The following is a 25,401-nucleotide window of genomic DNA, read 5'->3' as shown; positions in this document are numbered from 1 at the left end:
TGTCTTTGTACATATTGAAAGGCAATGTACATGTAGCCTTGAGAGTATACATTGACAGCACCATAGTAGATGGGGTTAGTCCTTATCGGAGGTACTGTAATGCAATTTCAAATCAGTTTTTCATTAGGGCGCTGATTCACAAAAGTACATATACGTAAGTAGAGTTACTCACATGTAGATCAACATTTACACCTATTGTAACTCTCCACCATTTTGCTATTTACCATTTCCATGTGGACATTTACACCTTTTTAAAGACTTACATGTCTCCACCCCCTCAGATGAGGGGTTTAGATTTCCAAGACTGAACTTATGAGTGTAAAGTTATGATTAATAAATTTTCACCTGTTGGTAGAGAGTTCCACCGCCACGGTGGAATAAGAAAGTAAAGGGAAATTTAACAACGTTTATTTAAATGAAATAAAAAAGGGTTTAATGTAAGCAATAAACGTAAAATAATTTACAATAGTTAATATTAACTTGGAACTAATGAAATAAACACATTGCCTTCACAAATTAAATTGTATGAAATGATAAAACATATTAATTTAAGTTATAAATAATGTTTTAAGCTATTGTTCAAAATAAAAAAAACACCCATACTATCATTTTATTTTTTCAGTTTGTAGAAATATTGTTTTAAAATCATTTATTTAATTCATTTAAATGATGGGTACTCACAAACCTTTTCCCAGGGACCACAAAGATCGGCCTGCGGCATGGCCGAAGGCTGCATTGATACCAAAAGGGTGACGCTCAGAATTGGGGAGGTGTTGGTGGTAAAGTTGTTGTAAGGTAAATTAGGTATTTACATCTAGGGCCTCATTAACCCTGGCGGTCTTTAGACTGCCAGGGTCGCAGTGGCAGTCTGATCACCACCAGAGCAGTGGTCCGACCTTTTTGGCGGCCGTCTGACAGCCACATTATGACTGTGGCGGTTGCGTCACGGTCGGACCACCAGTACTGCCAGATTACCTCCACAGGAGAGAATGGCGGTGCTGGCGGTCCTAATCCTCCAGGGCAGCACTGCAAGCAGCGCCACCCTCGGATTACGACCCCCCTCTCCACCAGCTTTTACATGGCGGTAGCACCGCCATTTAAAGGCTGTCAGAGATGGAGTTGGGGGGCCCCAGGGGGGGAGGGCCTGCATGGGCAGTGGAGGGGCCCCCATTGCCAGCCCGGTCGCGTTGTTCACTGTCTGCATAGCTAGTGCACCCTACACACTGCAACATTACCGCCGGCTCAGGCTGTTCCCAGCGGGGAACTCGTAATGAGGCCTACGGGAAGGTGGCCGCACTTGTGGTAACCTGACCACAGGAGTTTGGTGGACAGCCTTTTCTGTACGCCAGACTCATAATGACCCCCATAGTGTCTGAATTGCAAAATGGTGAAACCAAAAAACGTGGGATTAATCCCAACTTCTCCATTTATTCAAATTATGTGACCCTAGGCACTTTTTTATTTCACTTTCCCTCCTTTTTCTTTATTATCACATGAGGACATTGAAATACATGAGTTCAGGATGTGGCTTGCACAAAGCCTTCTCCTGTTTATGATTTCATAAATTATAATGTTGTTCATGTATAATAGAAACCCAGGCCACCCAAAGAGTGCACATAACAATTGACCTGCCTCTTAGTAGAGTATTGTCATTGTTTTCAGGGGGAGGAGGGGGGGACAATGTTTGCAAAATCATGTTTGAAAACTATCACTTTTGAAAAATACTTCTAAATACACTGATATAATCTGAATTACTAAGGTGAAACAAATCTGCATGTTAATGAAATACACTATTTGAATTTTGAATAGGTTTTATCATACTTCTACACTTTTTGCTGTACAGTTGAGAGGTGCAGGATACCCTAGTTACTTCCTTTCTTTAACTTCCATTAACTTTTAAATAAATGCTTGCTTGTTTATTTAACATCATTTTAATGTTTGTGCTGAATCTAGTGAATAGAGCCCAGTGCTGCTTTTGTCCAGGAGGCTGCATGTAAAGGTAAGGATGGTAGCATGCAGCCCCTGGCCCGTACCTTGAGTATCACTGATTTAACTACTTTTTTTATATTTATAAATAAAAGTTGTGAAACTTGAAGATTTTACATTTCCGTGTTAATATATTATATTTAATTTTGTGTTTCCCTTAACAGTGTGACAATGAAAATGTGGTGGCTGGTTTTCCTATGAAAGGAAACAACGCACCAGAGGTCTTCTGTAACTACTATGTAAAACCCAACATTGCTGCAGAAGAAGGTGGGCGCACTAGTTTACATGTGGTTTCGGAAAGAGAGGACTGCCCCAAGGTAAGAATACAGAGTATGATATTTTTCAGCCTGCGTCAACATTGGCAGATATATCCGCGCCATACATGCCAGGAACCTATTTGTGTGGGATTTCTACCATATGTTGGACCTCTATATGGAACTTCTCACTAATTCTATATTTTCTTGTGTAAAGGGAAGTAAGCAAACTTAGAAGAACAAAATGTGGTGTTCATGCTTTTAAGGTGTTTAGAGGATTGATTCCTCTATACTCCATTTCAGGGTGTAGGCTCCTGGTTCCTTCCAGTTGAATTCACACTCCTTATTATTGTTCACCTCAACCTTTGCTCTCTTGATGTCATGACAGACAGGTAATGGGGTGGACCGTCATAATATTAGAGACAGTGTCTCTCTCCTTTTAGCATTGTAGTCTTTCATCAAAGGACAAAGGAAGTATATATGCATAAAAGTATGAAGTATTTCTACAAGTGAAAAGGGAAAGGAACATCATCTATTGCTTCAGTGGCAGATTGGGTACTTCAGTTCTGTGTCTGTCTTCCTTTTGCTGATCTATTGATGAAGAAAGTGCTCTGGTAGCAATATAAATGGTATGTGTGGGTTTGCCACAAACAGCCTATGGTCCTCTGCATACTCATTATTATCATGTATGCTGTGCTTCACTGCTGATTTAGAATGTATACATTGCAGATTTTACAAATGGATTAACTGTGCACCTTGGATTCTTCATTTTTTGTGCCTCTGCAGGGTATATGGATTCCCATTTTCTTAACCTCTATTTGCAGACTTATTGATTCATTCTCCTTTCCCACTCATTTTGTGTCACCTGTTATTGATCACCTAGCATCTAGCAATGGCATTTCTTTTAACCTTCTGCTTTTGCATTCTGGTTGTTGCCAGAGGGCCTGTGGAGTACTTTAATGGTGATATGTTTTCTGGTCAGTCTTAGCTACCTAGATAATCACCAGCATCTTCTCATTCTCATAAACCTTTAGAGTATGTGGGATCAGTAAAGAAGACAAGTGCCAGTATTGTGCCTTTTGTTCACTTGGTGTGTCCTTCCTTGGTCTAACCAATCTGGAGATCAGATACCATAAGTATTGGCATCCCATCCAGTATAAGCATCTCATTCTGAGGTCCTGACTGCCAGCACACAGCAGACCTCCCAATTACTCTTAGGTACAAACAGACAGTTACTTATATATAATACAAAATACATATTGCAGAAAACAAAGACACATCAATAGGAATACTTCAATATGAAAAGGCAAAAGTTGTGGAATGGCTGCTCTGAAATACTCGATGGCATGAGTGGTAGCTTCACAAGTACAAGTTTGGCATCACTTTAATAAGCAAGGGCATCACATATGCAAATCAAAGTGACAGTATCCCTTAAATATATTAGAATATAATCTGTGCTAGTTATAATTAGAACATACATTCCACCCAGAAATTGTAATACATAGAGCATCATGCACAGCTTTGAACCATCAATTATGGTATTTGAAATTCCTAAGAAAATTGTATCATTGATTCCGTTCTTTATTCCATATTGCTGTCAAGAAGAATAACAGTGGTGACAAGGTTTTATAAACACAAGGCATTAGTAAGATAGTGTTTAATGAAAAGCCAAAGAGAAGTTAGGTAAATGAAGCAAAGTTGGAGTTTTATGAATTGAGTAAATATGTTAAAATGAGTCTAATGTCTAACAGCAATCAGGCATTTTTATCTTTTCACAACTGTAGAACATGGAAGTGTCCACTTTACAGAGTGGTCGTGTATTAACATGTAACTTCTTTATGCAAGACCACCAATTAAAATTCAATCCTCAATACAAACTTACATTGCTTACTCTCTAATTTTCTGCTCCAACTCTTCTAAAAAATCACTACTACCAGTTTCCTCTGCTTCCATACCTCCTTGGCAATCAAGAAAGTTAGTATGTCTTACCCTTCCTTGCCCGGATACGTTTACAATTTGTAAATAAATGTTTTGCATCCCCATTGTTCATTGTCTGATCCTCTTATAATGTTTTCCTATATTGTTTTTTTCTGAATGATGTAACTCATTAGTGAATGTTACACCTTATATAACATTTTATGTTTTTCCAAAGACTCAAATATAAGCCTCTGTGCACCTTCCTATAAAAATAAATTGGCATGGTCCAGATATACTGTTAAATTATTCACACAAACTGATCGCAATCTGCAACCAGTATTTTTGGAACTAGTGTGTAATATAATGAACCAACCGACCTATGATAGAATACAACCAAAGGAAAATTCTTTGAACAGTTGCCATGCTATGTAGATCTGTCACGCATTTCGGCAGAGGATCCTCTTAACCTAATGTATGCCTGAATACTGATGTGAACATTGAGACTTGCATACATTTTTAAATTAGCTACCTTCTCTGGATGCACCATTTGATTGCAAAATCCCACTCTCTTGTTTTAAATTGGATGACACAGTTCTTCGTTCCAATAATGTGCTTTTAGTATATTTGGGTAACCTCTAGCACACATTCCATGGTCCCATTTTAGCACGCAAGTGGTTGGCTAGACCTGATGTACTTTTGCATATAGTTATTTTACAGAATACTTAGAGTTGAGAATGCCTTGTGTCCTAAAGATGGGCTCACATACATATGGATTTAAGAGACTGAAACAACAATGATCCTTGTTATCACTATAAGCAATATAATGCTTCAATTTGTCAAATTATACTGCCTATCTAGAGTAGGAGTACATTGTTTATATAGCAGATATTTTTTTTAAACCTTCTATTTGTTTATTGTTCAGATGTTCTTCCTGTATGTTATATACAACGCTGTGAGCCTCATTACGAGTTTGGCAGTCTTCTTGCAAGACCGCCGTGCTGACGGCTGCCAAAAGACCCCCAGTGATGGTGGTACAGTGACCGCTGTATTACGAGTCACAAACTGATGACCGCCCAAATACAGCCACAAATCCGACACCGCCAGGCTGACCGAGGGCGGGAGAGAGACTGTCCCACCTCCAGCACCGCCACGCCAACAACACCGTGCTCTCCATATTATGACCCACAATTCAGCACGGCAGTCACAGCACCATTGGCAGTGCGAAATCACCGCGGTCAAAATATTACTTCTACCAGAACCTGACACCACATTGGATAGTCTGAATACCCCACACCTGACACACACCACACACCTTGCTCACTGCACTATATAAAACCCCCTCACACCCCTCCACCAAAATTCTTTGCAACCACAACTACCTACAAGTAGACTGTGGAGCACACCAATGGAGGACACTGCACGTGGAGACCATAGGCACCAACACACCACACAACTGTACCACCAACACAATACATTCATCGCCACTACACACATACACCGGATACCACCAACCACCCTACACTGCACCCTACACACAACACCCCCCACCCACAACACAACCACCATGTACCGTCAGAGGCACCCACATTTCACTGATGAGTTGAGGGTCATGGTAGATGAAACTGTCCCATAGCTCACTTGACTCCTGACACTCGTCCAAGTGAATATGCCAAGTCCTGCAGGAGATTTGACCCCAGCCTTCACCCAGGAAGAGCTGGAAAAGCTTGTGGACGGGGTCCTACCCCTGTATGGCCAGTTTTATGGGGCACCAGAGCAGCAGGTGGGTCTCATATCACTGTCATGTGTGATTGTGATGTGTGTGAGGATGAAAGGAGTTGGGACGAGGCAGTCGGAGTGGACGCATGGAGATGGGTGAGGAGTCTGAGCGTTAGTTGCGTGATAACATGTGATTGTGGCCATGAAATGTGTCTGATGTTTGATGTCCACTGCTGACTCTGTAATGCCATTCTACATGTCTTTGTCCTTCTGTCTGTGTTACCCATGCAGGCCAGCGCCCATCAAAAGAAGGGGATTTGGCGTGCCAACGCCAAGCAAGTGTGGACCCTGGGGGTCCATAGCCAGCAGAGCACCCACTGAAGAAAGCAGTGGGAGGACCTGAGACACCGGGCCCCGAAGACCGCAGAGGCCCAGCTGGGTACAGCCTCCCAACGAGGGAGGCGTGCCCGTCAGTTCCTGACCCCCCTAATGGCCCACATTTGGGCGGTGGCCTACCCTGAGGTGGATGGGCGCTTGAGGGCAGCACAGGAGCCACAAGGGGATAAGTACACACTGACACCTCAATGATGTTCTGCCTGTATGGCTTAGGGTTTCCTAGTAGTGGAACGATGTAGCGTAGGTCATTGATAGTATCATTCCGACTATGAGTATAAGCCACCCTGGCAGGATTGGTTTATAGATGTGTGCCCAGACAAAGCAGACAGTGACTTATGTGGGCATTTACGTCCAATTTGGAAATTGTATGGTCACCCTCAACAAGGTTTAAGAGCCAAGCTCCTACCATCAGCGTCAGTACGTGTGAGGTGTCAGGGCATTGCCATCAGTATCAGCCAACCACCGTGACAGAGGTAATTAGTGAGTCCTCAATCATCTGGCATGTACTCTATGTGTAGATAGGTACAGTGGGGCCAGATGTCACTGTTCTACTTGTCAATGGATTAGTGTGCATGCTACCTGCCCATGCAGGATTCTGTTGAGTAAGGTGTACAGAAAATGTCTCCACACATGACCATGAGAATGTGCCAGGTACTGGGCAAGTGTGACTCGGACGTCCCTCATCAAGTACATGAGTGCCACTGTTCCACCATTGGCAGTTTACATCAACATTGCTGTAGTTTCCCCCATGGTTTCCTACTGTTGTGGGATATATAGGTGAGGGCATGGCCTGCCATGGCATAGCAGCAGAATACGTTGTTATTACTCTGTGTGTATGTATGGTTGGTATTGACCCATTTCACCCTGTCTTTCTCTGCCACCGTCCCTCCCTCTCCACCTCTGTCTTTGTGTGCATCATCAGGTGAAGGAGAAGGGGCACCGGCGAGTGTGGAAGCTGCATCCCCGGGACCCAGGAGGCTGGTACCAGCAGAGCCGAGGGGACCAGTGGGATGGAGGGTGAGGGGAGTGCCACAGGGCAGACAGGATCAAGGACTACATCTTCGGATTCCTCCTCCGATGGATGCTCCCTGATGGTGGCGGACACATCTAGGACCATCCCAGCACCATCCTTTTCCACCACCCCCTTTACCAGCACTGCCCTCCCTGTAGCCCCCTACATAGTTGCCCGTGCCCGCTCACCCAGGAGGGTGGGTATCTTCTTCGCCACAGGCACCTCTGCCCCTAACCTAGTCAACCCTGCTACCCTGAATGAGTAGGTTATTGACCTCCTGAGGTCCATCTCTGTGGGACAGTCAACGATTGTGAATGCCATCCAAGGACTGGCATCACAGATGCAGCAGTCAAATGCCTACCTGGAAGGCATTTACAGTGCCATGTCTCCCCTACAGAGATCCTTTCAGGCTCTGCCCTCCTCATTGACAGCAGCCAGTGTTCCTTCTTCTTCTGTCCCCCTACAACTACCTGTTCCCAGTCCCTTATCCCTCTCCCCTCACCCATCCAAGGCACACCTTCATACCAACATGCATCTACACCAACATACCCAGATCGTAAGGACAAACACAAACACCACAAAAGACACACACAGCAGACATAACAACATCCACTCCATACACGGACTCCCCCACCACCTCCCCCCTCACAGACACTACACCACTCATACCTGCAATCACCACATTATCACTCCCAGATCCTGCCACAAGTGCACTCATTCCCACTGTCACCACAATAGCAGACCCCCATGCATGCATCCTATACACCACATGCGCACTCAGCACAACTGTCAACACCCCCACATGCAGCACATCCACCCTACCTGCAGACACCACCACAACATACATTCACACATCCCCCCTGCCATCTCCCTGCATCTCCTCCCCCCACCTCCAACTACACCCACACTCACACACCCAACAGTCACACAGCACAAATATTACATCCATGCTCACACCTGCACCCAAGGCACCTCACCGTACACACCTCACAACCACTCATTCTCCCTCCACTCCCAAATGTTACTCCCATTACCAACCTTGTTCCCCTAAAAAAAGGTTTTCCTGCATGAGTTTTCCCTTTTCTCTCCTACTGACCCAGTCCGTATACACCCAAGCGCCCTGCTTCACTCCCCAAACCCCTGCCTTCAACCTCCCAGTCCTCCCATCGTAAACCTGAAATAAGCCATGCCCCTCCCCACCTAAGACATCTACTCCCACAAAGGCCAAGGTTACCCCTCCCAAAGCAAAAGCCAGACTCCCTCCTCCAAAATCTAAATCCAGACCTAAGGCCCCACCCCAAAACAAACCGAAGGATCCACCCTCCAAACCCAAACATAAGGACCCCTCCTCAAAACCTAAGCCCCCACCTCAGCCTCCCCCCATCACCCCGGAGTTGCCGGCATGTTCATTGATGCCCCTGCCATGTTTGCAGTCAGGAGCCAAGTTGGGGCCATGGACATTGCCCTGGACTTGCCTTCATTTTTTTCTTGTTCTTGAGGTTGCTCTTCAATATATCTGCACCAGGGACCCCTTGGTTTCGAGAGTTACATACTTGTCCTGGCTTTCCTTCAACATGTATGTGTTGCATATGTATGATTTGTTGTGTGTGAGTGTGTTTATGTGTGTTTGTTTGCGTGTGTGCGTGGCAGCCGCTAGCCGTGCGTACGTGTGTGCACTAATGTTCTTCCTTCCAGTGTGTGCTAGGCGGGTGTATGCTGGATCTGGAGTTGTATGGCCAGCAGGAGCATTGGGAAGACTTCCAGTTCGGGTTCCATGGGGGCTGCAGATGTTCCTGTGTACCTGAAGGTGAATGTCCCCTTTTATGTTGTTCGTTTCCGTCAGGCTTTTCATGGCGGGGCAACCTTGACAGATACCCTGGTGGTGTGCAACCTCATAATATGGTCTGTGGAAACATGCTCCTTGCCGGCCTGGAGATGCCAACTGACGGCCATGGCGGGCTGCCCGCACTGGCGGGACTGGCTGTGACTTCGCTGTGTTCCGGTGGGAACACCGCCACAGTCATAATATGGCGGTCTGCTCTGCCAGGCCCGCAGCGGTGTGACCGCCACCTCCACCACAGTGGTCCCAGGACCGCCAAACTCGTAATGAGGGCATGTGTGTTGTGTGGACTTCTTGTTTTTCATGTATATGTAAACAATTATATTTTGCTGCTGAATGCAAAAAAAAACATATATTTTTGCCAACTTGAGTTGAGCTTCCAGGCATTTCTTTTTTTCGGTCTCTCTTTCTACACATCATTTTTTATAATAATTTAAGGGTTTGGTGAAAACGTGTGTTTCTATCAGTCTCACTGTTCAAATAGCTTTCCTTTGGAAGCATCCTTGTTTGATTCTAATACTATGTCATAGCTTCCCCTGGGGTATTGGCTGCCCTTTGTTTGATCATCTGGAGTCTCAATCCAACCTACCTAATAAATATTTATAACTTAAGTCTCAAATAGTGACTCAATCCAATTGACCCCAATCACAGGAATGGTTGCCTGCAAAGGACAGCAAACTATCATGTCTGTGACTTTTTAAATAAAATATATTTCTTTATTGCAGCTCGTTTTCCTTAAAGCAAACGGAGCTGCTGGTATAAAAAAGTTTTGTTTTTAAAAAGGTACCCGCAATAGTTTGCAGTGGTCTACTTCCCCAGACACATTTTAATCAATTTCCAGTATAGAAGGACTCCACAAGCGACCCCTTGCTTTTTGCAGCCGGTAGCTTTTCAATGGTTTCAAATTCCATTTGCAAACTATTAATACATATGGTACCAGTCCACAAATTAGAAATAATGCCACTATATAGTCCTTCCCATTGGAAATTGGTTGCCATTTGCAATCCCATTTCAGGAGTTGCAAAAGTTTAACAACTCCTGAAATAGATTTCACATGTAGCAAAACCCTATTTTACACTCTCAAACTCTCTTATTTTCTGATTTGGAGCATTTTTGACACAGTAGAGGTAGTACATCTGGCTCAGAGTTTATTGACGGATATCAGAATGTTATTTTGAACTTCTGAACCTCCATCATAGGGGTGGGTGGCGAGCTCGGCTCTGCTGTCAAAGCTAACATGGTTTTTGGCACTCTGCACTCCACTTGGAGCGCGGAGTCTGACCAAAAACTCTGCTAGCCCCGTCAGTACAGCTCACCGCATGCGCACTAAATCCCAGTTATGGACCACACAGCACAAGTGCAGACAGTCTGCGCTGGCGGTGCGTGTGGCCCATAACTGGCGCTGCAGTGTGCGCTCACTTAACCAACGTTGGTGGAGCTTCTCGCCGGCAGCTCTGGATTCCAGGACTCTCTCCGATGGTGAGTGCCAGCACCAGTCCAGGCGCAGGGGGCAGAGGGAGGCAGAGAGCTCGGCCTCTAGCAGCGAGGACACCCTGGGAGAATCCAGGTAAGTCCTAATTTCTTTTCTTTGTTAATGTGCACACTGGTGCACAAGAGGCCTGAAACAGCAGCTTTTGCTGCCTACGGCCCTAATCTAAATTCAGGCCAGGGCCGTACGCAGCAAAAGCTGCCATTTCAGGCCTCTTGTGCACTGGCCTGCCACATGTGCACTGCACATGGAGCAGGCTGGTGCACAAGAGGCCTGAAAGTTTCAGGCCTCTTGTGCACTGGCCTGTCCCGTGTGCACTGACTGCACACGAGGCAGGTCGGTAAACAAGAGGCCTGAAAACGGCTTTTGCTGCCGCCTGCCCTGGACTGAATGTGACCGATTTCATTAGTGTTAGGCAGGGCCAACCCGGCTTAGTGCTTTTGAGATCGGGCACATTCAGGCCAACGAAGGCGGCACTCCACCCTCACAGAACTCTACAGAATTCAACAGAGTTGTTTACTAACTCCGCTGAATCCTGCGAGCTCTTCCCACCCCTACTCCATCCACAACCTTGGTGCAATTGTATCTTTTTTAAAGTGTGTTTGCATATATGTTAAATTATCTGCCACAGAACACAGGGCTATGGTCTTCACGAAGAACACTTACATATTTCAAAATACATGAGTCATGCATCTCAATGGCATTAAACACAACAAAAAGTCTTGCTCCTATATAAAACTTGCTTGTTCTAGACATTCAGCAACAGATGAAGAAATGTGTAAACCCTGGAAACCACCAAAACATCTGACATAGGCTCAGTCACAGTGTTGGTGGCTTACTACTGTCCTTACAGGTGACAAATGAGGCAACACAAATTCTGGCTACATGCAGCACATTGGCAGTGGCTATCCGTCTCTTCAAGAAACTTTATGAATTACCTTTGTTGAATATCAGCACTCCATAACTATCAACAAAATATCCCAAAGATGGAGAAAAGTGTCCAGAGTCAGCAAAGAGCATAGGTTATTATGTACTTAGTACGAACAACCTACTGAACAACTTTGAGGATTTCTTTTCTTTTCGAATAAGTCTTCAGTCTCATAGGGCTTCAGAAATATTTACCCACTGTATCATCTCCTTATTGTTGATAATCAAAACAATATTTGCAATTGGCAGTAGATGCCAAACAAACTAGAATACTGATGATTGTTTTCAATACACAAACAATGACTGACTCTTCCCACATCTGATACACTGATCATTCAAGCAACAAATTATGAATATGCTCAAACAATCGGCATCGCAATGAATGCATGCTTGTTATAAATGGTGGCAATGAATTCTACTGATGAGTTACATTTGTCAACGTCTTGTGGGAGAGCAACAGTACTTTGTGGATTACTGGACATGAAAACAAACACCACACTCAAATTTGCCAAAAAGGATGAAATGAATCTCTGACTTGAGAGCTTTTGGCTATAGTAGCTGTGATCTAGTGTAATAAAAAAACAATATTTATGCATAAATGTTTAAGCTGGCAACAGTAAATGTAAGTCTTGTGCATAGAATAATGTGGACACAGGTATTATTGATGAGATCTCCAAGTATATGAAGACATAGCGTGCAGTTAGTCCTCAACGCAATCTTTAATATAAATCCGACTTGGTGGACCTCAACTTTAAGGGTTTTTACAGTGGGTAATAATAAATGCCACAATATCTGAATCCTCACAAGGTCCTATTTACATACCCATTCACAACAAAGTTGATCTTAACAATCTCGCAAATTACAGACTAACGTCACAGCTTTACACCATGGAAATTGTTTTTTCAAAAACAATTCTAATATATAGTGATGACTCGGCAAAGTTGGAATTAATTATCCCGTTAGAACAAGGTGAGCTTCAAGAGACCCATTTGACTATGAACCAATCCTTGGTACCTGGAACTTTAGCCGAGAGGTCCATTCAAGTAGCTGGTAAACTTTGTTGCTTCTTTGTGAACTTCCAGACCATATTTGATTTAGTCAACTAGAATTTGCTTTGGAATAATCTACTGCAATATGGAAGTTTCCTTTTTATGCTGCAGATTCTGCTCTCCAATAACAGGGTCCAGGTCAATTATAGCACTAATGGTATTAATAGATTCAGGATTCTGGTGGAGAAATTTTAGCGCCCTTGCTTTTTTATTCTGTTCTTTTCATATTTTGCTGGAGTAATGCCTACTCCCATTCATTCTCTCCTAAAGTAGGAAATACACTTATTCCTTTTCGGGTATATGCAGACAATATTGTAATGATGAATTGCACTCCTGTTGGTCTGCAATGGAAGATAAAAGCCAGAAACTAATATTCTATGACCCGTTGTGTTTTAAGAAATGTGGAAAAAACAACTATGAATTCCTGTAAAACTGCCCCAAACATTTTTGCTATATCCAAAGCACTCCCTGGAAAAGAGTAAACTCTTGTGAATACTTGTGGTTATATTTTACAGAAAGTCTTTGTTAGGATAGTCACCTAGCCCTGTAAAATCTAACCTTTTGTCTACAATCAACGCTGTGAAACTATTTGACTTGCAGTATGGTGGTCTTTTGCACCAGCCTCTGATGAAAGTGGTACTAGGAAAACTAGTCCTGCAAGCTCTAAATGTAGCTTAGTTTCTGGCAATGGACCCATTGTGATGTTTACTACTGTGTAAGGTAGCTGCTTAAAAAGCTGTTTTTAGTTCCTTCTTTCTCTAGGATACAAGCTTTAAGGCTTGGATCAAGCTTTATTGCTTGTTATCTCATGACTAAGGCACAGTGTTTTCAATTTCTACACACTTGAAGTGTGGGCATAGTGCAAAGAAAAATTCGACAATTATGTAATGCTTTATTGTTAGGAAGGAATGCAATGTCCATGCAGGTAACTACATTTATATCCCATTCTTGTCCCAGTGTAAACATACAAAAAAATTATGAAAAAGTGCCTAAAGCATTGGCTAAGCGTATAATGTGCGAAGTGGAGTGTCTAAAAAAGATGTTGAGTTGTCCAGACTTGAGCGAACTATTAACAGTTGTGGGATGCAAAGTGATGCCCATTATCCATATTGTGTAAATACCAATTGTTAGAAATTGGGTTTCTGGTTGATAGAGGTATGTGCCCTGTCCAAGCAAGACCCACAACCTAGTCAGTGTAAGTCAGAACCAACCATAATTTCACCTGTTCTCACCCTCTGGTTGCTTGGCACAGGGCGGTCAGGGTTAACATAAGAGGCAATGTATAAATGATTTATGCCACATTTCAAACTGTAAAACATTGAGACACCATATAAAAAGACATCACACCGGTTAAAACACTAGAGCTTATATTTATGAATAAAACAAGGCCAAAACAACAAAACTCCAATAAGTCGAATTTGAGATAAGAATTTTTAAAGATTAACATGGAATATGAGACTTAAAAGGATAAAGCACCGACCGGGGACATCTGGTCATGATAGACCGGGTTAAATCCAAACGTTCAGCCCAACCATGATGGGACAGGTTGGATACAGCTGCAGAAGTCCCGCTTAAGTTTGACCTTCTCAAGAGTTGAGCGAAGAGTCCGTTTCTCATGGAAGAATTCGCCAGACGCAAGGAGAACATTGCCAGTTGTGGGCCATGGGCGTGAAGAGTCAGATGGGCATCATGAATGGGCGAACTGAAGCCTTGCGATGCTTACTGTGTATAGAGACAAAGTTATGGCGACTCGCGCTGATTCTTTCAGTAAGCGCCACTGTTCCAGAGCAAATGGGCCCATTTGTGGTCATGAAGAGCCCAAGAGCCTTGATTTCAGGAGCCAAAAACCACTTCCAAAGGCCCAGGACTGGAGAGGCACCTTTGAGGTTTGGGAGCTGGTTATAAATGGACCCAGGAACTCTAGCAGGTGAATTAGAAGTCTTTTGTGTCCCTGAGACTTCAGAAGAACAGGAGGCAAGCCAGCAAGTCCTTGGAGACACTTGGTTTCTGGGTAGGAGAGATTGAAGTCCAGTTCTTCTCACTACCCGGCAAGGAGGGCAGCAGGTCAGCAGAGCAGGAGTCCAGCAGAGTGGCAGTCCTTTCAACAGCACAGCAGTCCCTTTTCTTGTCAGAGTATCCACAGGTCCAGAAGAGTACTGAGTTGATGGTGTCTGAGGTCCAGTTTGTATAGCCAGTGGTGCCTTTGAAATGATGGAAACTTCAAAGAGAGGCCTTTTAAGTGCACAGAGTCCCTGTCCTTCCTGCCCCGGCTCCAGACTTACTACAGGTGGTTATGCAGTGTTAATACCTCCTTCCCATCCTGACCAGGATGGCCCGTCAGGATGTGGATGGCCCAACAGTCACACCTAACCTCGCTTTGTGTGTGTCTGTCTGGAGGGCATGCACAAGAGCCCAGCTGTCACACACCCAGATGTGTATTCAGAGACAGGCGGAAGGCATCAGATGGTTAAAGTAAGAAAATGGCAACTTTCTAAAAGTGGCCTTTTCAGAATTGCAATTTAAAATCAGACTTCCTCCTAAGTTGTGATTTTATATTGTGATTCCAGAGACATCAAATGTTCAAAATCTGTCTCTTCCTAATTGGATGTTAGACTTATACAAGGTTGTAAGCAACTCTAATGTTATCCTATGGGAGAGATAGGCCTAGCAATAGTGAAAAACGAATGTAGGAGTTTTATCACTACAAGGAGAGGTAAAACTTAAAAGCACGTCCTACTTTTTAAATAAACTTAACCCTGCCCATTGTTTGTCCAGGGTCCACATAAGAGGTGACCTTTATGAATTTGAACTGGGTTGTTGTATGCTTTCTAAAATGCAAGGTTTTGCACTATTTGTATCAACACAAGTTGCTCCAATAAGTCTTAATGAACAGGAAGATAGGCAATAGGAGAAATATTGTTGTTGGACCTTTATCAAGATGCATTAGGTATTCTTATGTAGGGTCAACTAAGGAACACAGCGCTAAGATGGGTTATGCAGTTTGTCAGGGTATGTCATGAGCATTAACAGGAATTGTGCAGTTTTAACCTAAAGTCTGTTGGCCCACATTTTAAATTGGGGTTGGGAACCATGTTTCAGGTCTTCTAAATAGAGGTTTGGGAACTTGTTTATTATCATTTGAATTATCTGAACTGGTGTTATAAAGGAAATGTGCACTCAATTATTTAAACACTGTGCTTGAAGGGTACCGGTGTGGGGGGCGTAAAGGGTTGAAGGAGTTTGGGGTTGCATACTCTGATGCCTAAGGTTAAAAAATTTTTGAATGCTCACTTCTCAGAAAATAAGGACGAGTAATGAGAGAGAGTATCATTTCACTAAATTGTCAATTAAAGGTCTGCCTTCCTGGCTTAGTACTATTATTTACACTTTTGTGTAGCCTTCCTAACAAGCAATTGCTAGAAAATACTTTTAAGAGTAAGAATAGGCATGAACACAGTGTGGAAAATTAGTGGGTTAATGAAGAATATAAAGCTAGATGACCACCACTGTATATGTAAACTCGGATAAATATTATGTTTTGTGTATTATTTTACATTGTCTGTGCTTTTTCTGAAGGAGCAAAAAGAAATTCTTCATCCATTATTTTTCAAATACAAGGTATCAAACCATTCTGATGTGCTCTCTTTTCTTTTTAGGATGATTACTTAGGAAATTGGAATGCTCTTGCACTTTAAAGCAGATCCCAAATGGATATTTAAATGGATGTTTGTTAGATGGTTTGAAATGAAAAAATGTTTCTCTTATCAAGATATTAATATACAATTGGCTCATTAATATGTTGTGGAAAAATGCGGAGAGCCAGTGGTGTAAATATGCAGTATTAATTTGTGAAAAACAACTATTTTAAAGTTCAAATAAATAGCTATGAAATCAACATTATCTGAATCATAAAAACATTATAGCACTGTATTGTGTGCAGCTCTCAAAACATGTTGAAGATTTTTGTAACTAAGAGAGTGGGCAGCATTACATATTGTCCTGTTAATCTCCACATATAATCTGTTTTCATAATTTATAAAAATCCTGTTGTTCCATTTTTTACCACAGTTCATAGGCAAAGTAGTAATGTAGCACTCTCTTCAAAAAAGGCTCACCAAAACACATGTGCACGCCACATACAGTGCACATTAGGCTAAAAAGAAATTTATTTTGGTTTACTCTGACATTAAATCAATTTTATGTTTCACTGGCCTTCATTGTAAAGAAAAATGTTTATACAGAGATCTGGAAAACAAATGAAATATAATTATGAAAAATAAAGTCATACAGGTAAGGCTTTTCTCCTAATACTGTCCAGGGTGGAATTACCTCATAGTTCAGAATTTGATCATTGATTCTGATGTCAGAAATGAACATTGATTCAAATTTTGAAATCCTAATAGACCTGTATAGGTTTACATTCATTTCACCCTCCACATCAATCAAGAAGTAGGTCTATGTATATAATGTAACTATGCTGATCTTTGTACAATTGACCCGTTGATTTGTACTGCTCTAGATATGTGGATTATAGACAGAAACAAGAATGTGGGTCTGCATCTTTCTATTTTATTCATAAATACGCATCAAACAAAATGGCCAAACTAGAGCATACAGTTGTCTCTATCATACTTTCATACATTGCATGAAGACAGAACAGATTGTTACTTTACTGCTGTGTTTTAGATATGTGTTGTCAATTTTTCAGATATAGATTTTTGTGGCATCTATTTATTAGGTTTTTACTTAAAATGTTGTTTTTATACGTAAATTGAGAAGTTTGAACAGAGAGATGTTTTCAGAATACAATATATCTTGTAGGCATTGCAAAATCTCTGAATATGAAAAGTCTTCACATTTCATGGAAAATATAGCAAACACATGGATTTTTGTGATAACTGTTTTTCTAATTAACCTAATCCTTTTTATAGCGTGCCCGGGATATTGTTCACCTCCTTTTAAAGCATGCAGCAAACACAAACACCTTGTGGAGTGGCCATTCACCACTTTCTTTGGCAATTGCAAGTGGAAATGATCCGGTAAGGAATCACTCACTTCCTATGTTATTCGCATATAAATCACCCTGATTATTTTATTGAATACTTTGAATACTTTGTAAACGTGTTAATCTTTCAAGAATTTTCAAAAATATATAGCTTTTTGTAAGATGCTAAACATTCATGTTCTATATTTATCAATATTTGTTTTGAGCGTCTAATTGCAGCATTGAAAGCATTAATTGTGTAGTGAACAAATCTTCATAAAAGACTCTATCTACAACTCCGCACTTCGTCTTGCTGTTTCAGGGTATCTTTTATCCACTCATCAAGGGCCAGGTGCTCTAAACATCAATTTTAGGATTTTACACACAGTACTATTTTAAACCTGTGATGTTTGATGTGTTTTCTCTTAATTGATATTCAGGAACGTTCTACAGTTATTTAACCGCAATTTTTAAGTTTGTAAAGATGCAATTAGGCACAGTAATTAAAACTTTTGTAATTCTATTACTAATCACTTTACCAGCAAAATGTAGTACAACTCTTGCCATAATATTTTATCTTCATTATCCGATGCTGCTTGAGTATATCGCTTAGTTTTACTCCTTGTTTAAATGTCTATGGCTAGTTCATGATTTTTATTCATATTTTTTTAAAATCCACATTCAAATGGAAAGATAGGAAAGCACAACCCATCATGATAAGTAGGTCATCATAACATTGAACTTGCGAGTATCTTTTTATCGGAATATAAATTTTAAAGCAAAAGTAAAAGTAACTAAAAAAAGAGAGACCAACAAAAATCGCAGAAGATGGAACATAAAGTCAGAAACTCATGGGTTGCTTCACATTGGCAATATATTTTTTCCTCTGTCTTGTGAGAATTAAGGCTGAAGAAGGAATTAGCAATTTCATAATAACATAGGCGTGGCATGTTACTTTTGTATTTGATCAGGAAATTTGCAGAAATGGGATAAGTAATTTAAAAAAGAGAACCCAGCTAAAATTTCTCAATCTCAAATAAAATATTATGTATACATTTGTACTGCAGATATTTCACATTGCTGTTTCTGCCCTCTGAGAATAAAGGATGAAGAAATTAACTGGAAAACACGTATCCTTCAGTGTTACTGTAGTTTGTATTTGGTAATAAACAATTTGAGTGGCTAGAGACTAGAGGTGTAAGGAGTCAGGCTACTAGGAAAGGAGTATAAAAGTAGAATAATGCATTCGGAATTGGCACAGTAGTCCGTCTGTGGTGGCTTGTGCCCAATTGAAATAGATGCACATAATTATCTAACATGCCTGAGGGTAGTCAGTTGCAACTCACCAGATCTCTTTTGCCAGAAATATAGTATCACATGCGCAACTATAAAAGTACTAAGCCTGCACCCTCCCTTATTTGTTTTTCTGTCTTGTGTTACCAGCAGGTGCTGGAAGTCTGTCCATCATGATTGAGATTGAAATTGTCAGGGCTGAAATAAATTGTAATACAAACCATTTCAGGATTTATTTTTTGGAGAAGTCTAAATATTTTTAAATGTTAGTAATTAGGCCTAGACCTTGTCGAAAGAAGGGGAGGGTACATTTACTCCCATACATAACATGGACCGGAGTAGTCTTTACTAATGGCCCGGAGATGTATCCCTGCCAGGATGTCAGAGCCAAGATTATAGGGCCCACAAATACTAGACCCAGTAGCCATAGCTGCAAAACCACCAGACCCTGAGGCTTGTGCTGTGTTGCGGGCAGCTGCTCCACCCTTCCCACTCCCTCCTGTTGCACAAATTCTACCCCCAGCTCTCCCACAACCTACTCTGCCTCCCATGCCACTGTCCCCACGGATGTGCAGATACCCCAGCTTCCATGTGCCATCAGTTCCAGGCAGTTGGTAAATGGGTGTGACTATGGGCCCGTCATTTGCTATGGAAAGAGGAAGACATTCAGTACTTTGTAATTACCATTGCCAGACCTCTTAGTTAAAGACCTGGTGTTTGCAGACAGAGAAGGGCAAATGGCTGAGGGGCTAGAACTGCAGGTGAAGTTTGCCCCCCAGTTCTCTTTTCCCTTTTTGTTTTTCAAGGTCGGTAGGGGGATGTGAATCTCCTCAAGCAGTGCCCTGAGAGAGGGTTGTTTGTTCAAAACAGTGTTCAGGGGCGGAATGCTTCTCCCAGGCCCAATGTTTACCCTTGGAAAACAAAGCTGAGAGGCAGAGGCTTTACTCCCAGTATGTTTCACATTTTTAGGTGGATACTACTTCTAAAGGCGTGACGTCTGTGGTCTGCCAGTGAATCACTGCTGGAATTTGAGGACCCCCTACCTGAGCAATCTCTGTGGTTAGGACATCAAAGCAAAACAAAGAAATACAGAAACATGTATGCATCAAACAAATATTTAAAAGTATATACTATTTTATATAATTCACAAACAAAAAAATATACAAGAATTGACATTTTCAATTTTAATGTTGGATTTGTTTTAAAAAAAGCTTTAATTTCTAAAAGACAGAGCAATATGCTAGACTCAGACACATTACTTAGTCCCTGAAAACACATCACTTTGTAGTTTTTTTGTACACCTAATGTATGCTGTCTTTTAGGTGGCATATAACAGTACTTCAACAGACACCACAAATTGTCCATACTAAATTCTATTAGGTGTACTTGCAATGATAATATGAATCCAGCTATGGATACCAACTTAATTTTTAGCCTTAGTTCTCAAATTCCTTCACGTTTTCAGCACATTTTAAAATGTAAAATTTTCTTATAAGTATGTTTTATTATTCTGCTAATGCAATTTCATTTTCTAAACAGTCGAAGACCCACTGAGTAGGCTGTGTGAATCCCGGGGGGCAGGTGGATCACAGTTTAAGAACCAGTGTTCTAAAGGGTAACATTCTGGGTAGAAAATCTATATTGCGTGGAACCTGGAGGTATTTGACAAAATGATGCACTCCCTAAGGGAATCATCTGTAGGGCAAGTGCACAATAAATCACATCAACTTAAATTCACTCTGGGGTTTGTGTTTAGATTGCTCAATCAATAAGATACATTTGGTTTAAAAATACCTTTGGTGCATATCTTCTTTTGACCAATTAAGTAGACAACGTGCTTTAACCATTGTATTTTTTAATAATAATCTTGTGGATTAAGCCATATCTCAGGTTCAGTATTGTCCCAAAGTCTTCTTTTATCATTTACTTTCCTCATTTTTTACACAGCTTTATCCCTTCTCATTTTACAACATTTCTTAGCACTGATGCCTAATACTTGTATTTTGCTTCTGTTGTAAAGTTTAACATATTTAGCATGGATGTCCCTCTGTAGCCAAGTCAGCAGTTCCCAGTTAGCATTGTACTGCCTACTTCAACTACCCCATTATTTTTTTTTTTCTGTACTTAGTCTTGTAAAGCAGTGATGGTGTTACTGTTTAATATAATCCTTTATGTTTTAACAGGCAGTTAAAGAACTTTTAGCAAATGGAGTTGAAACAAATCTTCCCCTGGGCAGATATGTAGGAAGTGCCCTTTGCGCTGCTCTTACTCCTGCATATGAGCGGAAAAGAACCTTGCAAGCAAGAATTGCACTGGTAGGAGAAGAGCTATTTGTTTTGTTTTTGTGTGATGTTTGATTTCTCCTGAAGTTGCAATGGGTTTAAAAAATATGTTAGTCTACTGAAATTTATTATAGTTATGTAGCATCTGTAGATAGGGTTCAACAGCTCTATTGGGTGAGTACATCCAGAAACCTTGGTGCCCAGTTTCAGCTGACTTCCTATGACTGAGGCTTGATCCTTTCTGGGCCTTCTGAAATCCTGAGCAGTGCCTGTTGGGCCACGGCGCTTCTTCCCAATCTGTGTTGTCAGTAGTCTCAGTGGTAGGTTTTGGTAATGACTAGGCTGTCTTGACTGGGATGTCAAATTGTGCATTTAAGAATTTGCGTGTTCCATTGGCTACTGTGTCTTAGGGCTGAGGCTTACCTGGAGATGTGATAGGTCCTTTCCTTTCTGCTTTGGAACCTCATTCTGTGTGTTACCTGTTTTGTTCAAAGACTCTTGTCCTGGTTGCCATTTGACCGCTGCATTGGAGATGATGAGCAAGCATGTGATATCTGATAGCTGCTTTGATGATGAGGTGTACCAGTCCTCTTCTCCCCTCTCCTTCCCAACTAGTCATTCTCGTGCCACTTCAGCCAGCCAGCTCCAGCATCTGGTGGGAAAGACAGACATAGGTGGGAAACACTAAAGGGGGTCAGGAGTTGGACTACTTTTCTTTCTGTTCTGTGAGCGAAGATGAGGCTGGATCTTCCACTCTAGATTGTCTGCTGTGCGCACTTGCATGAAAAACCTTGGGTTTCCAGGGCTGGAGCCTAGTAGGATTCTTTCCAGTCACTATTTCATGAGTGTGATCATTCTTATGGTCTAGCTGGCTCTTTGTTTCCCAGTCAAGTCCCTGGCACTGATTCTGAGGATTTGAAATGATCTAGATTTGATCTGATTGTTCCTTATTTCTCATAGAGTGTGTACATTATGGAGCATGTGGGACTGTTCTCCTTCACTCCCTGTGAAGTAATTGCATGTTGGCCTCTTTTATTGTGAACACCTTAATGAGTTCTGAGGATTGTACCTGTATGATTCTATGAATCAACACATTCATAGTGCAATGGAAAAAGTCTACGCTAATGATTACCTATGGTTATGACTCCCCCCCCTATAGGGGATTAGGAGTCGGGAGTGGAGTTTTCTCCTTTCTTAAAGTCTTACTCTTAAAATTGTTTGCTGTCTTGTAAGTCCAACAAGAAGTCAAATTGAGTGCCTTCTTCTGCAGGTCATAAAAAGCAAAGGTCCTGACTGCTGGGGTGCACAGGAATAACCCGGCCCTGTCCATGACTGTTTCTGAGACTTTGTGTCCATCTGGGAGGCTTAAGTGGCAGACCAGTAGAAGTTGGACAGCATTCTTCCTGGTGATGCTATCAACCTTGTCTCCAATCCTCATCATGAGGGATTCCTCACCATTTGGGTCCCTAGAGGCAGGGTCTATGCAAAGGCTTTCTGAGAGGAGATGTATTCCTTTCTGTGATGAAATCTGTGTTTTTTTCCTCCTGGAGTAGCAGGGTTAGATGTTCTACTTTATTCTGTTCCTGTCGGACAAGGTCATTGGATGCAGTGTGTTTTTCGCCCTGTGCTGGATCCAACACAATCAACTCCTGGGTTAAAACTATGCATTTCAGGATGGACTTCCTACATTTAATTATTCCCAGTGGCACTGAATGGAGTTCCTGGTAACTTTGAATCCACTGTACACCTGTCCTTACATGCCAGTAAGGGAGTGTCATTGGGGGTTTCTAAACTTTGCAGTCAAGAATCACGATTTCCATTTAATTGTTCTACATTTCGGCCTCACGTTAGCTCACTGAGGGTTTACCAGAGTGATGGGTCCCCAGGTATGGATGTTTAACGAACTGCACATTCTCCTGGATTTTTCATCTTCCTTGCTCGCTTTGACGCCAAATATAAAAAGAACAGATGTTGGCTGTGTGTAACAAATCAGACATTCACCCCCACTCACAGATCTGAGTTTAATCAATCAGTTTTTTGCTTGCCATGCCAATCCAGTTTGGACCCAACCATCTGACAAATCAGTCTTGACCCTGTTCCCCATGGGAACAGTCCAGCCCGAACTGCCAGGCCAGGTCATCCCTGGAACAGAAACAAGCATCCTGGGACTGTTTTTCAGGGTTTCAACCTCATCAGCCAGGCTAGCTTAAATCTGGTGGCATAGCGAGCACAGGGCCCACGTCTGGAAATACCATTTCTACTTAGGGCAACAAATGCAAAAAGAACAGATGGTGGATGGAATGTGGAACAAATCAAATATTCACCCCCAGGCGCAGAACTGGGTTTAATCCATCAGTTTTTTTGTTTTCCATGCCATTCCAATTTGGACCCAGCCACATGCAAAAATCAGTCTTGACCCTCTTCTCCATGGGAACAGTCTAGCCGAGCTGCCAGGCCACAACTGTAATGGTTAAGGACATGGTCATGTCAGTATTGTAGGAGCATGGGGTCCTGACAAACAGCAAAAAGCTCTAGTTGACCCTGGTGCAGGATGTTGAATTTGTTAGGGTATTATTCTGCATAGGTTTGGATCTGGTGACTCTTCCAGTCAGATATGTGCACAAGCCCTGCTGTCATTTCTTGGTTCTTTTGAGCCTGAAAGCTCTGTCAGCTCTTTCTTGGTTCCAAGATAAGAGGAATATGGTGGCTGCTGTTGTAGCAGTGCCATGGGCAGGTTTCTGCTATGCTCATAGGTGAAGCGTGTGTTCTCAGCTTGGGATGCTGTATATGAAGACATTTAGCAGAGAATTTTCTTAACCCCAGCCATTAAAGAGAACCTACTTTGAGTGTTAGACATGCATCATGTGATGAGATGGGTATATTTTTTTGCCTCAGGGCAAGCAGTCTTAAGCAATGATGCCAATGGGCGCAGTTGAATTGCACCTTTGGAGGCTCACAAGTAGCTAGGACAGTAGTCTCTGCAGAACAGGGAAAGTTTATTGAACTAGAAGAAGCTAGAGACAATCTGGTTGACCTTGTGGTGTTTGCACATTTCATAGAGGAAATGGCTGTTTGCACAGACAGTATGGCAGCCAAGACCTGCATCAACTGGAAGTGGGAACATCCATGAGATCTTTAACAGCAATGCAATGCTTCTTCTTCAGTTAGGCAGAAAGTTTGTTCTTATAGTGTAGATTACATCAGCAGTGGGGACACTTTGATAGTGGAAATCGCAGCAGGAAATTTCCATCCTCACAGGATTATTGTCTGAAAGTGTTCTGGGGAGCCCAGTAGAAACACTGCAGCAGCACTGGCCTCCACTCATGGAGCCGATGCCAATGTCGTCACACAGAGGGTGCCCCTAGCACCTCTGTGCCATAGCAGACAGTGTGCATTCCGAGGGCAGGGGGGGACCTATCGCTGCCTTTCTGCCAGCCTTTTCATGGCAGGGTCTCCACCATGGAAAGGATTTCAGAAACTGGAATTGTGATCAGCGTTGCTGCACTGAACTCAGCCCTGTGTGGCTGAGTGCGAGTCTGACTGCTGTCAGCCCGTCGGGAACCATGTTCCCGCCGGGGGCAGCAGTCTCCTGGAGCTTCGACCGCCAGGGTCGTAATGTGCGGTTGGACCGTCTAGAGTGTGGCAGTCTGACTGCCACTGAAAGGCTGGCGGTCTCAAGACCTCCAGCCTTATAATGAGGCCCTTAGTTTTTGCTGTACAAGCTTCTAGGCCAGAGTCCACTCTGAAATCTTACAGTCATCATGGTTTAGAAGATAGTGTATTCTTCGGAGTGTGGACCATCAGCACGCAAAGGATGTGCATATCCTTTTTTACGTAGGTAGTTTTCCATTAAGATTAGACAGACTATGTTTTGCCTTCAGTTGACATCTTTTAAAGCTTTTGGGGTATCTGGGGCAATGTGAAGTATTGTGAGTCTCAAGCTTTACATCTCCTCTTTGGCCTTTTGATTTCTTGTCCTCAGTTTTAGAACGTTGGTCCCTAGATGAAATTTATTGCATCTTTTGGGTGCTCTTCAAAATGCTACTTTAGAACAGTTTGACACAGTTTGAAAACTATTAAGTATTTTTGTTGGCTGTCGCCAAGTCAGCCATAAAATTAGGGAAGGCGGGTGACTGTCTTGCATTCCTCCCAAACTGAGGATCTTTTCTGGCAGGATAGTGTTGTTGTGGGGTCCTTCTTTTGTGCTGAGTATGGATTTATTTTTTTATTTTGAACTGTAAATTGTGTTTGCTAAA

General features: G+C 42.2%; 1 protein-coding gene across 2 annotated transcripts in view; it reads left to right on the top strand.

Moving 5' to 3' along the window:
* The window catches only part of ANKMY1 (ankyrin repeat and MYND domain containing 1), a 384,121-nt gene that overhangs the window by 198,881 nt on the left and 159,839 nt on the right, over positions 1-25,401 (top strand). For both annotated transcript variants that reach the window (XM_069213891.1, XM_069213893.1), the window contains 3 exons: positions 2,151-2,303; positions 17,518-17,625; positions 21,047-21,178. In XM_069213891.1, coding sequence (XP_069069992.1) covers positions 2,151-2,303; positions 17,518-17,625; positions 21,047-21,178 — 393 coding nt within the window. The remainder of the gene's footprint in view (positions 1-2,150; positions 2,304-17,517; positions 17,626-21,046; positions 21,179-25,401) is intronic.

This window comes from Pleurodeles waltl, chromosome 11, assembly GCF_031143425.1.
Source record: "Pleurodeles waltl isolate 20211129_DDA chromosome 11, aPleWal1.hap1.20221129, whole genome shotgun sequence".
In the NCBI taxonomy this organism is placed as follows: domain Eukaryota; kingdom Metazoa; phylum Chordata; class Amphibia; order Caudata; family Salamandridae; genus Pleurodeles; species Pleurodeles waltl.
This window is presented reverse-complemented; position numbering and strand designations above follow the sequence as displayed.